The sequence below is a fragment of the Anarhichas minor genome, unplaced genomic scaffold (genome assembly GCF_050575085.1).
Source record: "Anarhichas minor isolate MPS153535 unplaced genomic scaffold, ASM5057508v1 ptg000154l, whole genome shotgun sequence".
Lineage (NCBI taxonomy): Eukaryota > Metazoa > Chordata > Actinopteri > Perciformes > Anarhichadidae > Anarhichas > Anarhichas minor.
This window is the reverse complement of record NW_027466600.1, coordinates 203,826-220,000: the sequence shown is the minus strand read 5'-3', so window position 1 is coordinate 220,000 and position 16,175 is coordinate 203,826. Positions and strand designations below refer to the sequence as shown.

Sequence of the window (16,175 nt, the reverse complement as noted above, 5' to 3'; positions counted from 1 at the left end):
AGTTTGTAAAAATCTGTTTTCACTTTGACATGAAAGAAGCTTTTTTTTGCAAATTCTTGACAAAAAAAGCCAAACTATACTGAACATGATTTCATGTATAAAAGCAACAAAAGGGGAAAACATCCAAGGGGGGTGACTTATCATAGGCACTGTATATATATACACGTGTGTGTATATGGTCTGTGTAAAGAGGACCAGGACCTGGTTTGTGATCAGCTGATCCTCCGTCATCAGAAACAGACGTCGCTTCACGTGACGCAACTGAGGAAAGGACGTCTCATGTCTCTTAAAACATATTTCCTCGTTTCCTCTCTCCTCGCATGGTTTCCTCCATGCATCCCTGGTGGGAGGGACTAAGACGCAAGGAAAGGACCCAAGTGAGGGAAACGGGGATGCAATTAAGGCCCAATCACAATCTCCACCCTGACGGACTCACGGACTTTGAGGCGCGCTCCCGTGAAGTCCGTGAGTGTTTAGTTCTGTCTGTCAAATCATTGAGTGTTTGAGTCTCTCAGACATTTTGTTTCCTTTATGAACCCTTTCTTTAAGTCATTATTAGATGCTGACTTAGCCTAAGGGAATTACCCACAATTCATTGCAATGTGACGTTAAACACGGGGTGGACACATGGAGACGTAAAGAAAAGGTAAACAAAGAGGACGGATCACTGTGTTCAGCCTGGAGTATTAAATGTACTCAGAAACATTAAGGGTTAAAGATGGAACATTAAAACATGAAATCAGAGGATATTTATTCATTTATTCATCAAATATTAGATTTTGTCATTGAAGCTGTTTTGACAGAAATGAGTAAATAGATGATATGAAGTTACCTCTCATCTAGTGAGGAAAGAGCCTGAAGAGTTAAAATCAGGGAGTACAAAGTATGAAATAAATACACACATTATACATCATATTTATTATCGTTTTCATGGTAAAGTGATAAAGTGCTGTCTCGTTCATATTTATACCATCTCAAGCCCTCACACTCACCCACTCACCAGGTGACATCAGTAAGACCCTCAGGGTTCAGGGTCTGAGGGTTCAGGGGGACATTGGGACTGGGCCTAGGAGACTTGGGACCTACCCTTAGAAATCCGTGAAGCGTTCTACTTCCTGTTCCAGCTGAACAGAGCAGTGATTGGTTCACAGGGTTTCCGTGTAACGTAACATGACGTCATGCAGGTATGTTTAGGTTACCTTATCTTGGCTAACGTGTGCTAGATAAACTCGTACGCTCGTGCATATGAGGAATCTGGTGATCGTGAACTCAACGCACGCATGCGCAGGACGAACCAGTAGGTTTGGAAACCGACAAGTTCGGTTTCCCGGTAGGAGGCTAGTTAGCATGTTAGCATGTTAGCTCACCTGGACGAGGTTGTCATCGAAGCTTCCCCACGGTTCCGTGTTCGTGTTTCTGTTCCCGGAGCCCGCAGACATGGTTCCGGTTCAGCGGGTAGTTTACGGTGTCGGTCCCGGGTCAGAGCCGGTGTTAAATGTTTCCTAACGGACGTTATTTTACACAGGAAAACGATTTAAACAAGAAGCGACGTTTGTGTCTCTAATGAATCTACCATCACAAACAACACGGGCTCTGACTCCGCCTCCACGGGCAGCACGCAGGGAGCGTAATGACGTCACAGAGGAAGCGGAAGTGGTGAATAAATAACGTAAACAACGTACATAAAATACACTTAAAGTACTATAACTGGTAATTAAACGATGAAAGACATTTAAACTGTACTGCTCTATTCAAGAGTGGTGGAGGAAGTACTCCAATCGTGTACTAATACCACAAAAATACTGTTGCAAAGTATGTGTTAGGAGTTTTACTTCATTAAAAGTACCAAAAGTAAAATGTCTCATTCTACAGAATAATATAAATGATATTATTGATGCATGAACGTGTTCGTCACGTTAAATGTGCAGCTCATCTTCATGACGTCATGTCACATGATCATGTATACAATAGGGGCTCCTCCTGAAGTCTTAGTCCTGCAGGTCTCTGCACACTGACGCAGGTCTGTAGCTCCTCTCTGTGACCCTGATCTCCTTTGTCAGTGTGGTTCTGGTCCGGTTGTACAGGATCTAGTGGGCTCACATATCCTCACACAAACTGGTCCAGTGAGCTCATCCAGGTCTCACAAACCCTCAGACGAAGCAGGACTGGACCTGAGTTTCTGCCTGCAGGTCTGGAGAAGATGAACCAGACCACGATCACAGAGTCCCAGAGCTGCACAGGGGGACTGAGCGCTAGGGGGTCCAGTGTGTTTTGGTCCCTGGTGGGACACTTAGTGTATTTAGTCAGTTCTTTGTTAAAGAGTCTGCCAGGTGTCAGGTCTGAGGTTTACAGTGAGGAGGGGTTCTAAGTGAGGCTGAGACCTCTTAGTCCTGGATGTGCTCACCAGACCAGGTTCCAGTGTGTATATGATATAAATAAAATAAATAAACAGTTCCATATTGTCTATCTTTTTCAATAAAACTAAAGAAACAGTCCCTCGCGTCACCAGCATGGGGCGTTCCCGCGGGATGTTGTTTGCTCTCTCTTAAGTTCTCGCGAGACTCCTCCGCTCCCCTCTAAGTTATGTTTTATTTTCCCTGACATCTTCGTGACTTTGGGCCGCAGCTGGTGGGAAACGCCGGTTTACCGTTTACCGGAGCTCTTCTTCTCCTCCACGAGTCTCCTGAACATCACGGAGTCTTCATGACGTCGAAGGGTAGAGTCCAGAGCAGAAGTTCCCGGTGAGTTAGACCGAGAAACGGATCCGATCTCATCCAAAGTGTCGGCTAGCTAGCGTTAGCTCGAGTAGCTAACTTTAGCTACTCGAGCTAAGCACACGCTATGACCTCCAGTTGGAGCCTAACCGTGAGATAATAGAAACACGTTAATAACACTAAAGTGTTTAATGCTTTATAAAGCTCAGACTCGTCCTCGTATTCATGACGATTTATATTCGTTTTCACCGGTTGGTTCACGTGCTGAGAACCAGACTCCCTCCAGAATAACCTCGTTAACTGTTACCGTTCATGTATACGGTCTCACGCGGTGTAACGTGTGTTTAGTACACATCACTCGTGTCCTCTGTCATAACTTGTATTGTCTCTTTATGACCAGGTGTTATCTGTTGGATGTGTGACTGTAAAGACGAGCCGCTGATGGGAACTCTGTCCGTCCGTCTGAACTAAACATCCAGTTATCAACTGTGAACAGCGGCCTCTGTCACGTGGGAGTTAATGAATGACGTGTGTGTAACACAGCTGTTTGTGTGAGATAATAGAGCCCCCCCCCCCCCCCGTGTGTATACGTGCGGGCCGACAGACCGCGATGGCGGACACTGTGACGTGTTTCCTCTCTGAGCTCCACAATAACAGTCTCAGGCTGGACCTCTGAGCCGAGGAGGAGGCGTGTTTTGCGGATCTTTTCTTTGTGTCACAAACATGAGGTAGGAGACTTATACCGCTTTATTCACCTTGTTGTTGTCGTCCTCTCAGCGGTCTAATATCTAAAGGTAAAGTACTTCTTAGGACACATTAAGATACTAATATTCAACGATGGAGGAAGTACTTTGGTACAATAATGTACAAATACTTGTTAAGCAGGAAGTGATGGTTTAGTAAACGTGTCTGACTATTAATACACGTGGTTGTGTATTTTATTAGTTACGTCATATTATCAGTCTGTCAGGTATAGAAACATCAAATAATAAATATATATATATATACACACACACACACACTACTGCAGTACAAGTACTTGAGACGTGTTGAGATCAAAGAGATTTTGGAAACATGTGATTATTGATGATGTGTGATGTCAGAGGTCACTCTGTGTAGAAGAAGTATTAGTTAGAATACTCCGTAGACGAGGATACTTCTAGTACTCATTAAAGATTTGTACACTTTTCCTTCTGAAGTTCTCTGTGAATACAGACTGCTACGTACAGGTATATGAATATAAGTACACAAAATAAACTAGTGTATCTGTACTAGTATGGATGAACAAACATGATCCAACATGTCGCTGGACTCTGGTGGGTCAACAGTTGAACTTCCTCACTGGTGTAAACTCAGTCTGAGGGTAGGAGCTTCACTATCAGCTGTAAACAGTCAGCTGATAGCAGCGTCACACCCTGAGGCCACGCCCACTTTCACATCCACCAACAGAGAGAAAGATGAGACCAATGTCTGTCTCTATATATGTATATATATTAAATATATATTAGTGCTGGCCAACGATTACAATGTTTAATCGCGATTAATCTCATTGTTATGGCAAAGTTCAATAATGAATTCAAAAGTAGTGTATTGCGCACTTTTATTTTAAAGTACTGCTATATGAACTAAAGGTCAATAACATTTGGTGTAAACACTTTAAACACATCAGGTTCTTGTTAGCAGCAGTGTTCCCTTTACACAGCAGCAGTTATAACAGTTATAATGATTCTGATCATGGATAATCAGCCGGTGTTCACAACTTTATCTTCATGTGTGTAAGAGATGATATTTAAATATACTTCTTGAAAACTACAAACCTATCTACGTCATGTTTTTATGTTTGTTAAATTCTCAGTAGTGATACTAAATGATGCTTATTATACATATTACAAACAAAACACTTTAAAAACTCTAACACAATCATTTAAATTAATCATTTCTTTTTTGTTTTTGTGGTATTTTGGTCAGACACATATGCAACGCTGATTACCGTAATATGTGTGGTATTTGTTATAAATGTACGTTGGTACATAGAGAGTGATAAGAAGCTGTACATGGAGGGACTTAGGACCCAGGGGAATGTAGTAGGTGAAGGAAACAGGAAGAGACGCCACACAAACAGCTGTTCACCACTCGCTGGTCCTCGCTCTTTATTCCTTACTCTTTATTCCTTAACCGTGAACTGTTCTTTCACACTGTACTCCCGTGTCTTGAGGTACTATGTATTATTACATTACAGCCATTTAGCAGACGCTTTTATCCAAAGCAACTTACAATTCAGAGTCTATCACATTTCTACACCGTAGGCACAGCTATGGGAGCAATTTTGGGGTTAAGTGTCTTGCTCAAGGAGAGCTCGACATGCGACTAGCGGAGCCGGAGTTCGAACCACCGACCCTCTGATTGAAAGACGGCCCTGCTATCCACTTAGCCACAATCGCACGGGTATTATGAAGGACCCGTGTGTATTATGAAGTACTAACTCTCTACAGGAGTGTGTCACATGTGTATCAGTGAGGGCTGTTGTCCAGCTGTGTCTTAAAATAGTTGGTGGTGAGACTGGTTTAATCCAGGTGACCCACCAGCTCTGTGACCAATCACAGAGCACAATGCAGGTGTGGCTGTCAGCTGAGTCCGTCACAGTCTGAGCAGAACAATAGAAACACCATAAATCCTCCTTCTGTCAGGACTCACCTGTGTGGTCAGGACTCACCTGTACCTTCAGTCTGTTTTTAACTCAACAGATAAAGAACAACAAGACCTTTGAAGACTACTTTATATTAACAGGAAAACATCTCCTTCAAACTACTGGATTCATTCAAGTTCATCACCAAAACTACATTTTACAGATGACATGTGAACACATCATGATAGCGACCGTGGCTCACTGGGTAGAGAGGGTCGTCCGGTAACCGCGAGGTCAGTGGTTCGATCCTTGGCTGCTATGTGTCCTGTGTCGAAGTGTCCCTGAGCAAGACACTGAACTAGTGCTGGGCGGTACGACGAAACATGTGTTTCACGGTATTTTTTAAGATTCTGCCGGTTTCACGGTATTTCCTTGACTGTGATATGTGTGTGTGTGTGTGTGTGTGTGTGTGTGTGTGTGTATATATGTGTATATATGTATATACAGTGGGTACGGAAAGTATTCAGACCCCTTTAAATTTTTCATTCTTTGTTTCATTGCAGCCATTTGCTAAAATCAAAAAAGTTCATTTTATTTCTCATTAATGTACACTCAGCACCCCATCTTGACAGAAAAAAACAGAAATGTAGAAATTTTTGCAAATTTATTAAAAAAGAAAAACTGAAATATCACATGGTCACAAGAGCTGGATCCTTATTGTGTTCGTAATGTCGCTCCACCGCTTGCTTTTCTTGTCATATGCAGCCTCGAGCTAATGCCTCTTCAAGCGATGTCTGACCCTTTAGCTTCACTGTTTCACTCGCGCTAACGTTACTGGTTGACGGCCGTCATCACACTCTTGGTATTCCAACTCATGTTTTCTGCTGAGGTGATGGAGTAAGTTGCTCGTGTTACCACCTGCGGCAACAACAGTGGCTCGATAAACTTTGCAATATACTGTATAGTCTTTTGGTCTACGTCGGATTTTCAAACACTTCCAAACAGCAGAGCCAGCTCGTCTCTTGGGCACAGACTTTACATTACAGTCATTTAGCAGACGCTTTTATCCAAAGCGACTTACAATTCAGATTCTATCACATTTCTACACCGTAGGCACAGCTACGGGAGCAATTTTGGGGTTAAGTGTCTTGCTCAAGGACACATCGACATGCGACTAGCAGAGCCGGAGCCGGGGATTGAACCGCCGACCCTCTGATTGAAAGACGGCCCTGCTATCTCCGGTCTGTCTCCGGTCTCCGGTCTGTCTTTGTTCCTCCTGCATCGCTCTGTTCTGTTCTTTAATGTAACGTTACCGTAGCGACGGAGCCTCTCCCAGCTGTTAGCAGACTGTTGGGCTAGCTAGCTTTACCCAGCATGCCGTTCGGCGGTGTAATTTTATAAATGTACAATTATTAGTGTTACAAATTGTTTGCGTGTCACAAACTGTTGTGTCGTGGTGTTTTGTTGTTACAGAGCGTTAGTTGTGGGTTATTAGTTGTTATAAAGTTATAACCATGACTAGGGTTCCCTCTCAACACACTTAAGACAACTAGCTCCCACCGTAGCGCTCATAGCGGCCAACAATATATTCTGCTGCCTGTTGAAGTGCAACAGCAGTTTATGTGCACCGGTATGACGGTGTGTGAAAAATTAATATCATACGGGAAATTAAAACCGGTATACCGGTTTACCGTCCAGCTCTACACTGGACCCCTAACGCTCCCCGGGTGCCTGTCCTGGGCAGCCCACTGCGCCCTATATACAGGGAGGGGTCAAATCCAGAGACAAATTTCCCCTTCCGGGATGAATATAGTATAATAATAAATACAATTTAAAAAAAATAACGTTATAATGTACCTTCAGCCAGTACTCATGTTCACTGAGCAGAGCCTGAAGGCATCATAATGTAAGTGAATCTCCGTTGTTTACAAAGTAACATTATCAGAGATCAGAGATGTTAAATAAAAGCAGAAGTGAAGGAGGAGGACGGAGAGACGTTAGTGAAGAGGAACTAAACCACAAACTGCAGCTTCTTATCACGTCCTGGAAGGTCTAACTTCAGTCGGCCCTGTTCTATTTTGACGGTGTGTTTCCTGTCCAGGATGGCGGAGGCGGCAGCATTGGGCGGACTGAAGCAGTGCCGACTGGCTCAGGATCAGCTGGAGGACGCCATCAACGGCGTCATGAAGGCGGAGCGACAGCTGAGAGAAAACACCAGAGAGGTTAGAGAGACCTGTCAATCACTGTGTAGCCCCGCCCTAAAGCATCCCCTGCTCTATGGTCTGTTTGAGTCTAAATGGACCATAAGTTACTAAATGAACATCATGCTGTATTGAAGAAGACTTACTTGCAGGTAATGAACTAGTACAACTACCTGTGTAGTACAGTGTGTACTTGTACACAGTACCCTACTTAGTAGTAGTAGACTACGTGGTCTACTACTAGCTGTAAACATCACTACTGTCCCTTTAAGACTAAGACCTCATCACACAGTCCTGCTGACTCAGAGAGAGAGAGAGGGGGAGGGAGAGAGAGACCATATAAAAGAGTTGAGTTCATTTAACTGACAGTCTGAGAACCGTCTCATCTGCTGGACTCTGCTGAACTCTTCTCCAGGTAAATCCTCCATGTTGAGGCTCAGTGTGACGATTCGTTGATAGATTAGTGGAGGACCAGAACAAAGTCCTGGAAGGATTTAATCATGTTAATCTCTCACCTGTGCGTCTCTCACCCGTCTCCCCTGTGCGTCTCTCCCCTGTGTCTCACCCGTGTCTCACTCGTCTCTCACCTGTGCGTCTCTCCCCTGTGTGTCTCCTGAGAACAGGTGCGCTGTGATCTCCAGAGCAGTGTGAGTCGTCAGCAGGAGGCTCTTCGCTGTCGAGAGGTTTGGCTGCTGGGACAGATCGAGCTGCTGGAACAAGTCAAGACTGAGACTCTGCAGCAGCAGCTGCACCGTCTGCACTGGGTAACCACTGCTTTCTGGTCTCTGCCGGTCTCTGCTGCTGGTAGTCTGGTGTTTACTGGGTGTTTGTTTTCCAGCTCAGAGGACAGTTTGATGTGATCGTCCATCAGCTGCAGAACTCCAACAGCAGCAACGACCTGAACAACCAGCTGACCGGCTGCCTGGAGAAGTAAGTCCACGTCCTCGTAGACCTGCAGACCAGGTTCAGACGTCCACTCACAGCCGGAACATGGACTCTGTGTTTGACATGTTCCTCTTGTCCTCGTGGCCGACAGCCGCTTCATTTGACTCATTCTGACGCTGTGTATTTGAAACTCTCGTGCAGTCGTCTGGGGTCCCTAAACCTGTGGTCTGGGGTCCCTAAACCTGTCGTCTGGGGTCCCTAAGCGGTGGTCTGGGGTCTGAGGAACTGATCACATCTCTGATGATCTATTCATTGATCTGTAAATATGTGTGTTCATACACATGAAGATGAAGATGATGATGAAGATGAACTGTGTGCAGGTTGTCCTCTCTGAGTCTGACTCCTGAGGAAACACCTGAGATGAGTTTCCATGCCGACGCTCGCTCTCTGAGGGAGGCCATCACCTCGTTCGGCCGCATCACGGCTCCGGTAACACACACACACTCGCACTCACACCATACACACACACACACACACTCTCACACACATACACATACACACACAGTCACACACACTCTCACACACATGTCCTCACTCTGAAGGTCTACACCAGGGGTGTCAAACTCGAGGCCCACATCATTGCCATCCATCAGCAACAAAAAAAAAAAAAAAAAGTTTAAAAAGAAAGAAGTCATAATGATGAGATACTTAAACACAACAGTCATAGAAGCAGCTCTTTGGCAGGTTACCCTACATTAATATAACTGCATGTACAATATTTTTACACTTGAATAAACGATAATCAAATGCAGAGACAGTTCTTTAACAATATGTTAGGAGTAGTTACAGTTATACACTAGTGCTGGGCCAACCGGTATACCGGTTTTAATTTCCCGTATGATAGAATTTTTCACACACCGTCATACCGGTGCACAGAAACAACTGCTGTCGCTCTTCAACAGGCAGCAGAATATATTGTTGGCCGCTATGAGCGCTACGGTGGGAGCTAGTTGTCTTAAGTGTGTTGAGAGGGAACCCTAGTCATGGTTATAACTTTATAACAATTAATAACCTACAACTAACGCTCTGTAACAACAAAACACCACGACACAACAGTTTGTGACACGCAAACAATTTGTAACACTAATAATTGTACATTTATAAAATTACACCGCCGAGCGGCATGCTGGGTAAAGCTAGCTAGCCCAACAGTCTGCTAACAGCTGGGAGAGGCTCCGTCGCTACGGTAACGTTACATTAAAGAACAGAACAGAGCGATGCAGGAGGAACAAAGACAGACCGGAGATGCTATCCACTTAGACTGGCTAAGTGGATAGCAGGGCCGTCTTTCAATCAGAGGGTCGGCGGTTCAATCCCCGGCTCCGGCTCTGCTAGTCGCATGTCGATGTGTCCTTGAGCAAGACACTTAACCCCAAAATTGCTCCCGTAGCTGAGCCTACGGTGTAGAAATGTGATAGAATCTGAATTGTAAGTCGCTTTGGATAAAAGCGTCTGCTAAATGACTGTAATGTAAAGTCTGTGCCCAAGAGAACATCGGGAAAGCCGCTGCATGCCGTGCTGTTGGTAAAGTTTATTTGGCGCTTAATAAACTTATGGATGTGTTCATTACATCACCATGGCACATATTGTACTGACTCAGCATTCTGAGTAATGTGTGTGTGTTAGTGTTTACTTGCTCCCATGTCCTCTTGATGGCTGCGTTGCATACATGAGGGTTAAAGCACTCATAATGATATGACAGTGTTATTAGTACACCAGCATATCATTACTGTAGAACATGATGAAGGTGGACTCATGATAAGAATAGAGAGAATCACACACTATTTATCTTCACTGCTTCAGTTGATTGAATGTCTGATGATGAATAACACACACACACACACTGATCCGCCCACACACAGATTCACACACACATATTCAAACTGCTAGTTCTATATGGTAATCTACACATACATGTATATACACATATATAGTACATGATACATGAGGGCATACAGTACATATATCCTCATATTAATGAGTATCAGTTAGATGCTCTTTGGGCTTGTTTTTATTACTTATTCTGAAAGAGTTGAGATCATTATTGTCGCTATAGATCTCATTGGATGATGCATTCATTAAGCCTACTGCCAGCAGCTCATTTAAAGACATATCATCTGATTGATTGGGGTGATGAGGCATTAAAATGAGCCGATACATTTACAACACTTACGCATTTAACTTGTCTGTGATATTTTGCGTGCTTCTTGTCTAGCCCTCACAGCGGTGGAGGTGTTAGATGTTGCCGTGATTACGGTCTTGAATTCCTCATATGCGTTCATGATCATCTCCTGCTCGTCAGCGGAGTAAAAAGAGGCTCTTTCTTTGACTTTATTTAACATTGTACTGTTAGAAAATCATGGTTTCGGTGATCGACGCTTCTCCCTTTTGACGTAGGACGGGCACGCGCAATTATCCTGATCCTGATCGTCTGGTTCCAATTAACGAGACTGTTTGAGAGGATCAGCCTTGGAGAAACCGAGATAGCCTGACTTCAATCATCGGGTTAATTTAAGCTGCTAATAGGACATTTGATCGACTTAACTGAACCACGTACGAGGAACGGGGCCCTGGTCCCACTACAGACAGTCGAGAAAGACTCAGAGCAATGATTAAAACACTGGATTCAAGGTACGTCTGACCGGGGCCACAATACTTCAGCCAGACTGCTATCCCAACATTAGAGGAACAAACGAGCACCCCCTCTAGTAAGCAAAGCCTTCATACATGAAGACATTAACATGTTTTATATTCTATGTACTCCTGACAGTAGAGTGAGCCTCTATAAACATATAGAAAAACAATACCGTGATATACCGTGAAACCGGCAGAATCTTAAAAAATACCGTGAAACACATGTTTGGTCGTACCACCCAGCACTATTATACAGTCTTACAGTTACAACCGGCCCTTTGAGGGGAACCATGATTCTGATGTGGCCCAGAGTGAAGATGAGTTTGACACCCCTGGTCTACACCTTCCATTGGTCCTCACAAAGATAGCTGTACAAATATAGAGGTACACACAGGTTTTGTCTGTGGACGTGATGATGATGATCAGGGGTTTTCTGTACTTCCTGTTTACAGCTGGTGGAGGGTGTGTCCTCTCAGAACTGTCCAATAGCTGCCAAGAAACAGGTAACGTATAACATCAATGAAGCATTATAACGTTATTATATCATCAGTTTAACATGATTTAATAATATTAAACATCATTATGACTCATGAGACATGTTTTTAATTAGCAGAAAAGTGACATCATCGTTGTTGTTTGTGTCTCTGACCAGAAGATGGAGGTCGGATCTCTGAGCGACTGGCTGATGGGAACTCCTCCTTCAAGCAGCGCTCCTATTGGTTACCAGTCCAGCAACAAGCCTCAGGATTGGCTGACACCCGAGGACAGAAAGGTGAGAGAGAGAGACGACCTCCTGTAGTTCTTTAATACTTTATTGCTATAAATATATGAACCATGAACCAACCCATGATGTCATCGACGGGAAGTGAACCCAGAGAGTTCTAACTGACTTCCTGTGTGTTTGTGCCAGACTTCCTGTCCCGTCCTGGTCTCTGAGGACTTCCTGCAGGCCTGGGGTCAGATCAGGGACCTGGAGTTCTGGATCCTTCAGGACCAGGTCGAGACCCCCGTCAGCAGGGAGCGCACCGTCAGCAGCTGCAGCTCCTCCTTCTCCATCGAGAAGATCGACGAATCAGAGTTCACCGTCGGTCCTGAGGAGGAGGAGGAGCTGAGTGACTGGCTCATCACCCCCCCCACCGATACCATGTCAGACGCAGAGCGGTGGCGTCGGGTGTTGAAGCCGTTCGATGACGTCTGGTCCTCCAGTGATTGGCTGACGGGGTCCAGACGCCCCCCCGCCGATGACTGCTCCTCCTGCTGCCAGACCACTGAGGCCCTGGAGATAGAGAACCTGGGCTGGCTCAAGTGCCTGAAGGCCCCGCCTACTTCCACTGCCACTTCCCCCCCCGTGGCCCTGGAGGCGTGGCTTCAGCAGGCGGTGCCGGTGCAGCAGACCTGCAGAGCCAACGAGGTCTGCTCCTCGTTCTCCGACTGCGTCTGTGAGGAGAACTGTGGGAGAGGAGCTCTGAACCTCTGGCTGCTCCACCAGGACGGGAGGGACAAGAACGGGGTCCCTGTAGGAGCCCCGCCTACATCTAACGGAGTCATGCCCATCGCCAAGGACGCCCCGCCAACCCTGCACCGCAGAGAGCAGGAGGAAAAGGTGATTTGTTCTTTCATCCTTTTAATCAATGATTTCATTGATGATCCATCAGGTCTTTAACGTGACGGGATACCGATCAGGTCTTTAACGTGACGGGATACCGATCGGGTCTTTAAGGTGACGGGATACCGATCGGGTCTTTAAGGTGACGGGATGCCGATCGGGTCTTTAAGGTGACGGGATACCGATCGGGTCTTTAAGGTGACGGGATGCCGATCGGGTCTTTAAAACTTCTTGTACACGAGAGCCCCCTTTAAAGGGGGCTAGAGGGGGGCGGGGGGGTGGTGTACATGTGTACAATTCACTTTTGCGAAAGGAATAAAATAATAAAAAAAATAATACCTGTGTAACAAAGAGATTCTGGGCGAAACAACCATGGGAGCCATTTTACACACTGCAAAACACAATTATACATGAACTAAGATCATATCTGGAAGATATCTAGAAGATTTGCCACAATTTTGGCCAAAAATCGACGAACTGTGCTCTTTGTATGATCTCTCATCACGAAGCACGGATCGCACATGGCGGATGAGCACATCTAGCAGGCTCGTGATTCGACCCGGAAACGAGCAGCGGCGTCGAAATTACTCTCTTTCAAACCGTTCAAAGGTTATGGGTATACATGCCAACATCAGCCACTGGTCACGAGAAAATAAATTGGGTAAAAAAACTTACGTTTTGACGGTTTTGGCGATGTAAAATGGATTTATTCCAACGGATTTCGACGCTCATGTGTCCTCCATCCTGTGTTGCATGACTGTGACTGGTATCAATGCGCGGGCGGAATGAATGGCAAAATGGCAGCCGATTCTGTGAGGTGGACCAATCCATGTAGAGAGGGGGGTTTGCCCTGCATTTTGCGATTTTTAGTCAGTAAAGAGAAACGGAGATTCTCAAACACCCCCGCATGGCTCCCGTTGGACTATCCCACATCTAAAATGGTCTCACACTTGTAAATCGGCCGATCACAGGCCTTACCAGTGTCACATAGACACACATTATGAGCCAGTTATTGTTATGAATGACAGATATGACACATCATAACTGCTCAAAATTATTCAAAATGGTATCAAACTGATTTATTAGGATTATTGAACACTCAGTGATAAGAAAAGTGAATATATAGTTAATATTTAGTTATATAGTATATACAATTAGAATACGGCAATGCAACTGCTGCTTCCAAAAATGAGAATTTTGCATGCCTTTGCTTGGTTTATGCTGGCCTGCTTTACTCAATCAAAGTCAAATCAGTTTAGAGACTGTAAAACCTGTTGTGCTATGACTTTGGCTATACCATTAACATTTTTAGGCCTTATTTCAAGTAATATTTTAGACACAAGTGTTTTTTTTCAGGCGAAACTGTAACTTTTTCAATTTGAGCTGTGCCATATGTGAAAATATGTTATTAACCAGTAACATATACACAATATTTACACATATCAGCACATCTTCCAAGTGTTACCTGTATTATACAATCAAAAAATTATTAAAATAGACCTTGTAGTTGCAGAAATACACTCTCTTTAGTATGGGTATGCAATTTTCGACCAGAGGCCTAAAAATAGGGCCAGTGTTAAGGTGACGGGATGCCGATCGGGTCTTTAAGGTGACGGGATGCCGATCGGGTCTTTAACGTGACGGGATGCCGATCGGGTCCTTAACGTGACGGGATGCCGATCGGGTCCTTAACGTGACGGGATGCCGATCGGGTCTTTAAGGTGACGGGATGCCGATCGGGTCTTTAAGGTGACGGGATGCCGATCGGGTCTTTAATGTGACGGGATGCCGATTGGGTCCGTAAAGTGACGGGATGCCGATCGGGTCTCTAACGTGACGGGTTTCTGGTGTTTCTTCAGGTTCAGGCCATCCTGGAGGCCTGGCTCCACCCCACTGACACCTCGTCCCTCTCTGGCTGGGCTCCTGAGGAGGAGAAGGCCAGCAGGGAGTACCACAGAGACCAGATCTCATCTCCTTTCCTTTGCCCTCTGGATCCTGGTCTCTGGGTGCTTCCAGGACAGACTCCGGGGTCAGGAGGTCAGACCCTCCCAGCAGCAGAGGAGGACAAATGGCTGCTGAGGAAGAGGAGTCAGGCTCAGGTAACAGGACCTCTGAGACCAGTACAGACCTACTAAGACCAGTACAGATCACTACGGACCGACTGAGACCAGTACGGACCGATAGAGACCAGTACGGACGTGTCCTGACAGCATTGTGTGATGTGTTCAATGTTTCAGCTCCTGGCGCTGCCGTCCGTCTGTGACCTGTTCACCTGTATGAAAGTGGGTGGAGACGAAGAGAAGTGGCTGTTCAAAGCTCCTGAACAGGTGAGTTCACTTCTTTAATGTCAGTCGGGTAGTGAGGTAGTACTGTTCCTTTAAGACCAGTCTGTTTTCTTCCAGATGTGACGACGATGATGCTGATGCTTCTTCTTCTTTAACGCTGATCAGCGAACACGAACTACAACAGTCAAATCATGGACTCCTTCTTTCCTGTGACATCACTGAGCTCTCCTCCAATCAGGATCAAGAACCCACTGATCAATATGATTCAGTGAGACTCAAGAGCTCCAGAGCTTTCAGCTGCGTCTCACTGTCTTCATCAGAAAACATATTTTAATGTTTATGATCTTTGATTAGTTTATGAAACGTCCTCATCAGAGAATATTAATCCATTAATTGATTATCAAAGAGTTCCCAATCGATTGATTGATTAATAGTTATTGATCTGATCACCTGTTGATTAATCAACAGGTGATCCTGACAGGAGGAGAGGGGGCGGGGCCTGTATGGGGTGGGGCTAAACAGGTGGTGGGCGGAGTTGACTTTTGTCATGAAGTAGCCTTTGTTTTTATGATTTCAACGATTTCTTTAATTTAGTGGAATGTTGCTTTTCTTCTTCTGTTGTTTCCTGTGAAGCTGCTGAGCTCAGATCTTCTTCCTGTCCGGTCTGCACATGCTCAGTAGTGTTTCACTAGTGGATAAAATCTGAATAACTCAAAAATGAATCAATACGTATATCGATAGATTTATTATTTTAAAACTCATTTAAAGGAAATGTGTAAAGGAAACTCGCAGCTGTTTGATCTTTCAAATTAAAAGATCCTGGACTTTTTAACCTGTATTTCATACCCTGAGTTGAGTCTTGCAGGCATACATCGACCGTCTTATCTGAAGGATTTGATTGGTGGAGTTCGTCGTATGTCGTAACAACACCTGGAAGACTCAGTTCTGGGCATAAAGCAGATATCTAATGTCTACAGAATCAAGTAACCTTGTTACCCAGAATGCCTCTGGGGTAAGCATGCTGCAGTTTGTCAGGTCACATGACTCTGCAGTCGGCAGTGATTGGTGCTTTTTATTGAAGCTGAGGGGGCGTGGTTAATATATATAGCTGTGATGTCATCAATACTCTGTGATTCTTTACAGTAATAAAACATGCTGACATCA

The 16,175-nt window shown here is 44.9% G+C and overlaps 2 protein-coding genes across 7 annotated transcripts in view; one reads left to right on the top strand and one right to left on the bottom strand.

Annotated features, from left to right (window-relative positions):
* Positions 1–1,691, bottom strand: part of yipf3 (Yip1 domain family, member 3) — an 11,882-nt gene extending 10,191 nt beyond the window's left edge. The window contains exon 1 of the mRNA XM_076085361.1: positions 1,368–1,691. Within this exon, the coding sequence (XP_075941476.1) occupies positions 1,368–1,439 (72 nt within the window). The 5' untranslated portion in view covers positions 1,440–1,691. The remainder of the gene's footprint in view (positions 1–1,367) is intronic.
* An 882-nt stretch (positions 1,692–2,573) lies between these two features.
* Positions 2,574–16,175, top strand: ncoa4 (nuclear receptor coactivator 4). 6 transcript variants are annotated; one of them, XM_076085358.1, is made up of 12 exons: positions 2,596–2,741; positions 3,115–3,242; positions 7,442–7,562; positions 8,165–8,305; positions 8,380–8,471; positions 8,807–8,915; positions 11,573–11,623; positions 11,773–11,892; positions 12,031–12,723; positions 14,586–14,825; positions 14,964–15,053; positions 15,177–16,175. In XM_076085358.1, the coding sequence occupies exons 2-12, from the start codon at positions 3,238–3,240 to the stop codon at positions 15,222–15,224; spliced, it is 1,710 nt and encodes a 569-aa protein (XP_075941473.1). In that variant the 5' UTR covers positions 2,596–2,741; positions 3,115–3,237; the 3' UTR covers positions 15,225–16,175. The 6 variants fall into 6 exon arrangements, with proteins under 6 accessions (XP_075941471.1, XP_075941470.1, XP_075941475.1 ...); XM_076085356.1 differs by lacking the exon at positions 3,115–3,242 and having other exon boundaries at positions 2,574–2,741; positions 11,776–11,892; XM_076085355.1 differs by lacking the exon at positions 3,115–3,242 and having other exon boundaries at positions 2,574–2,741.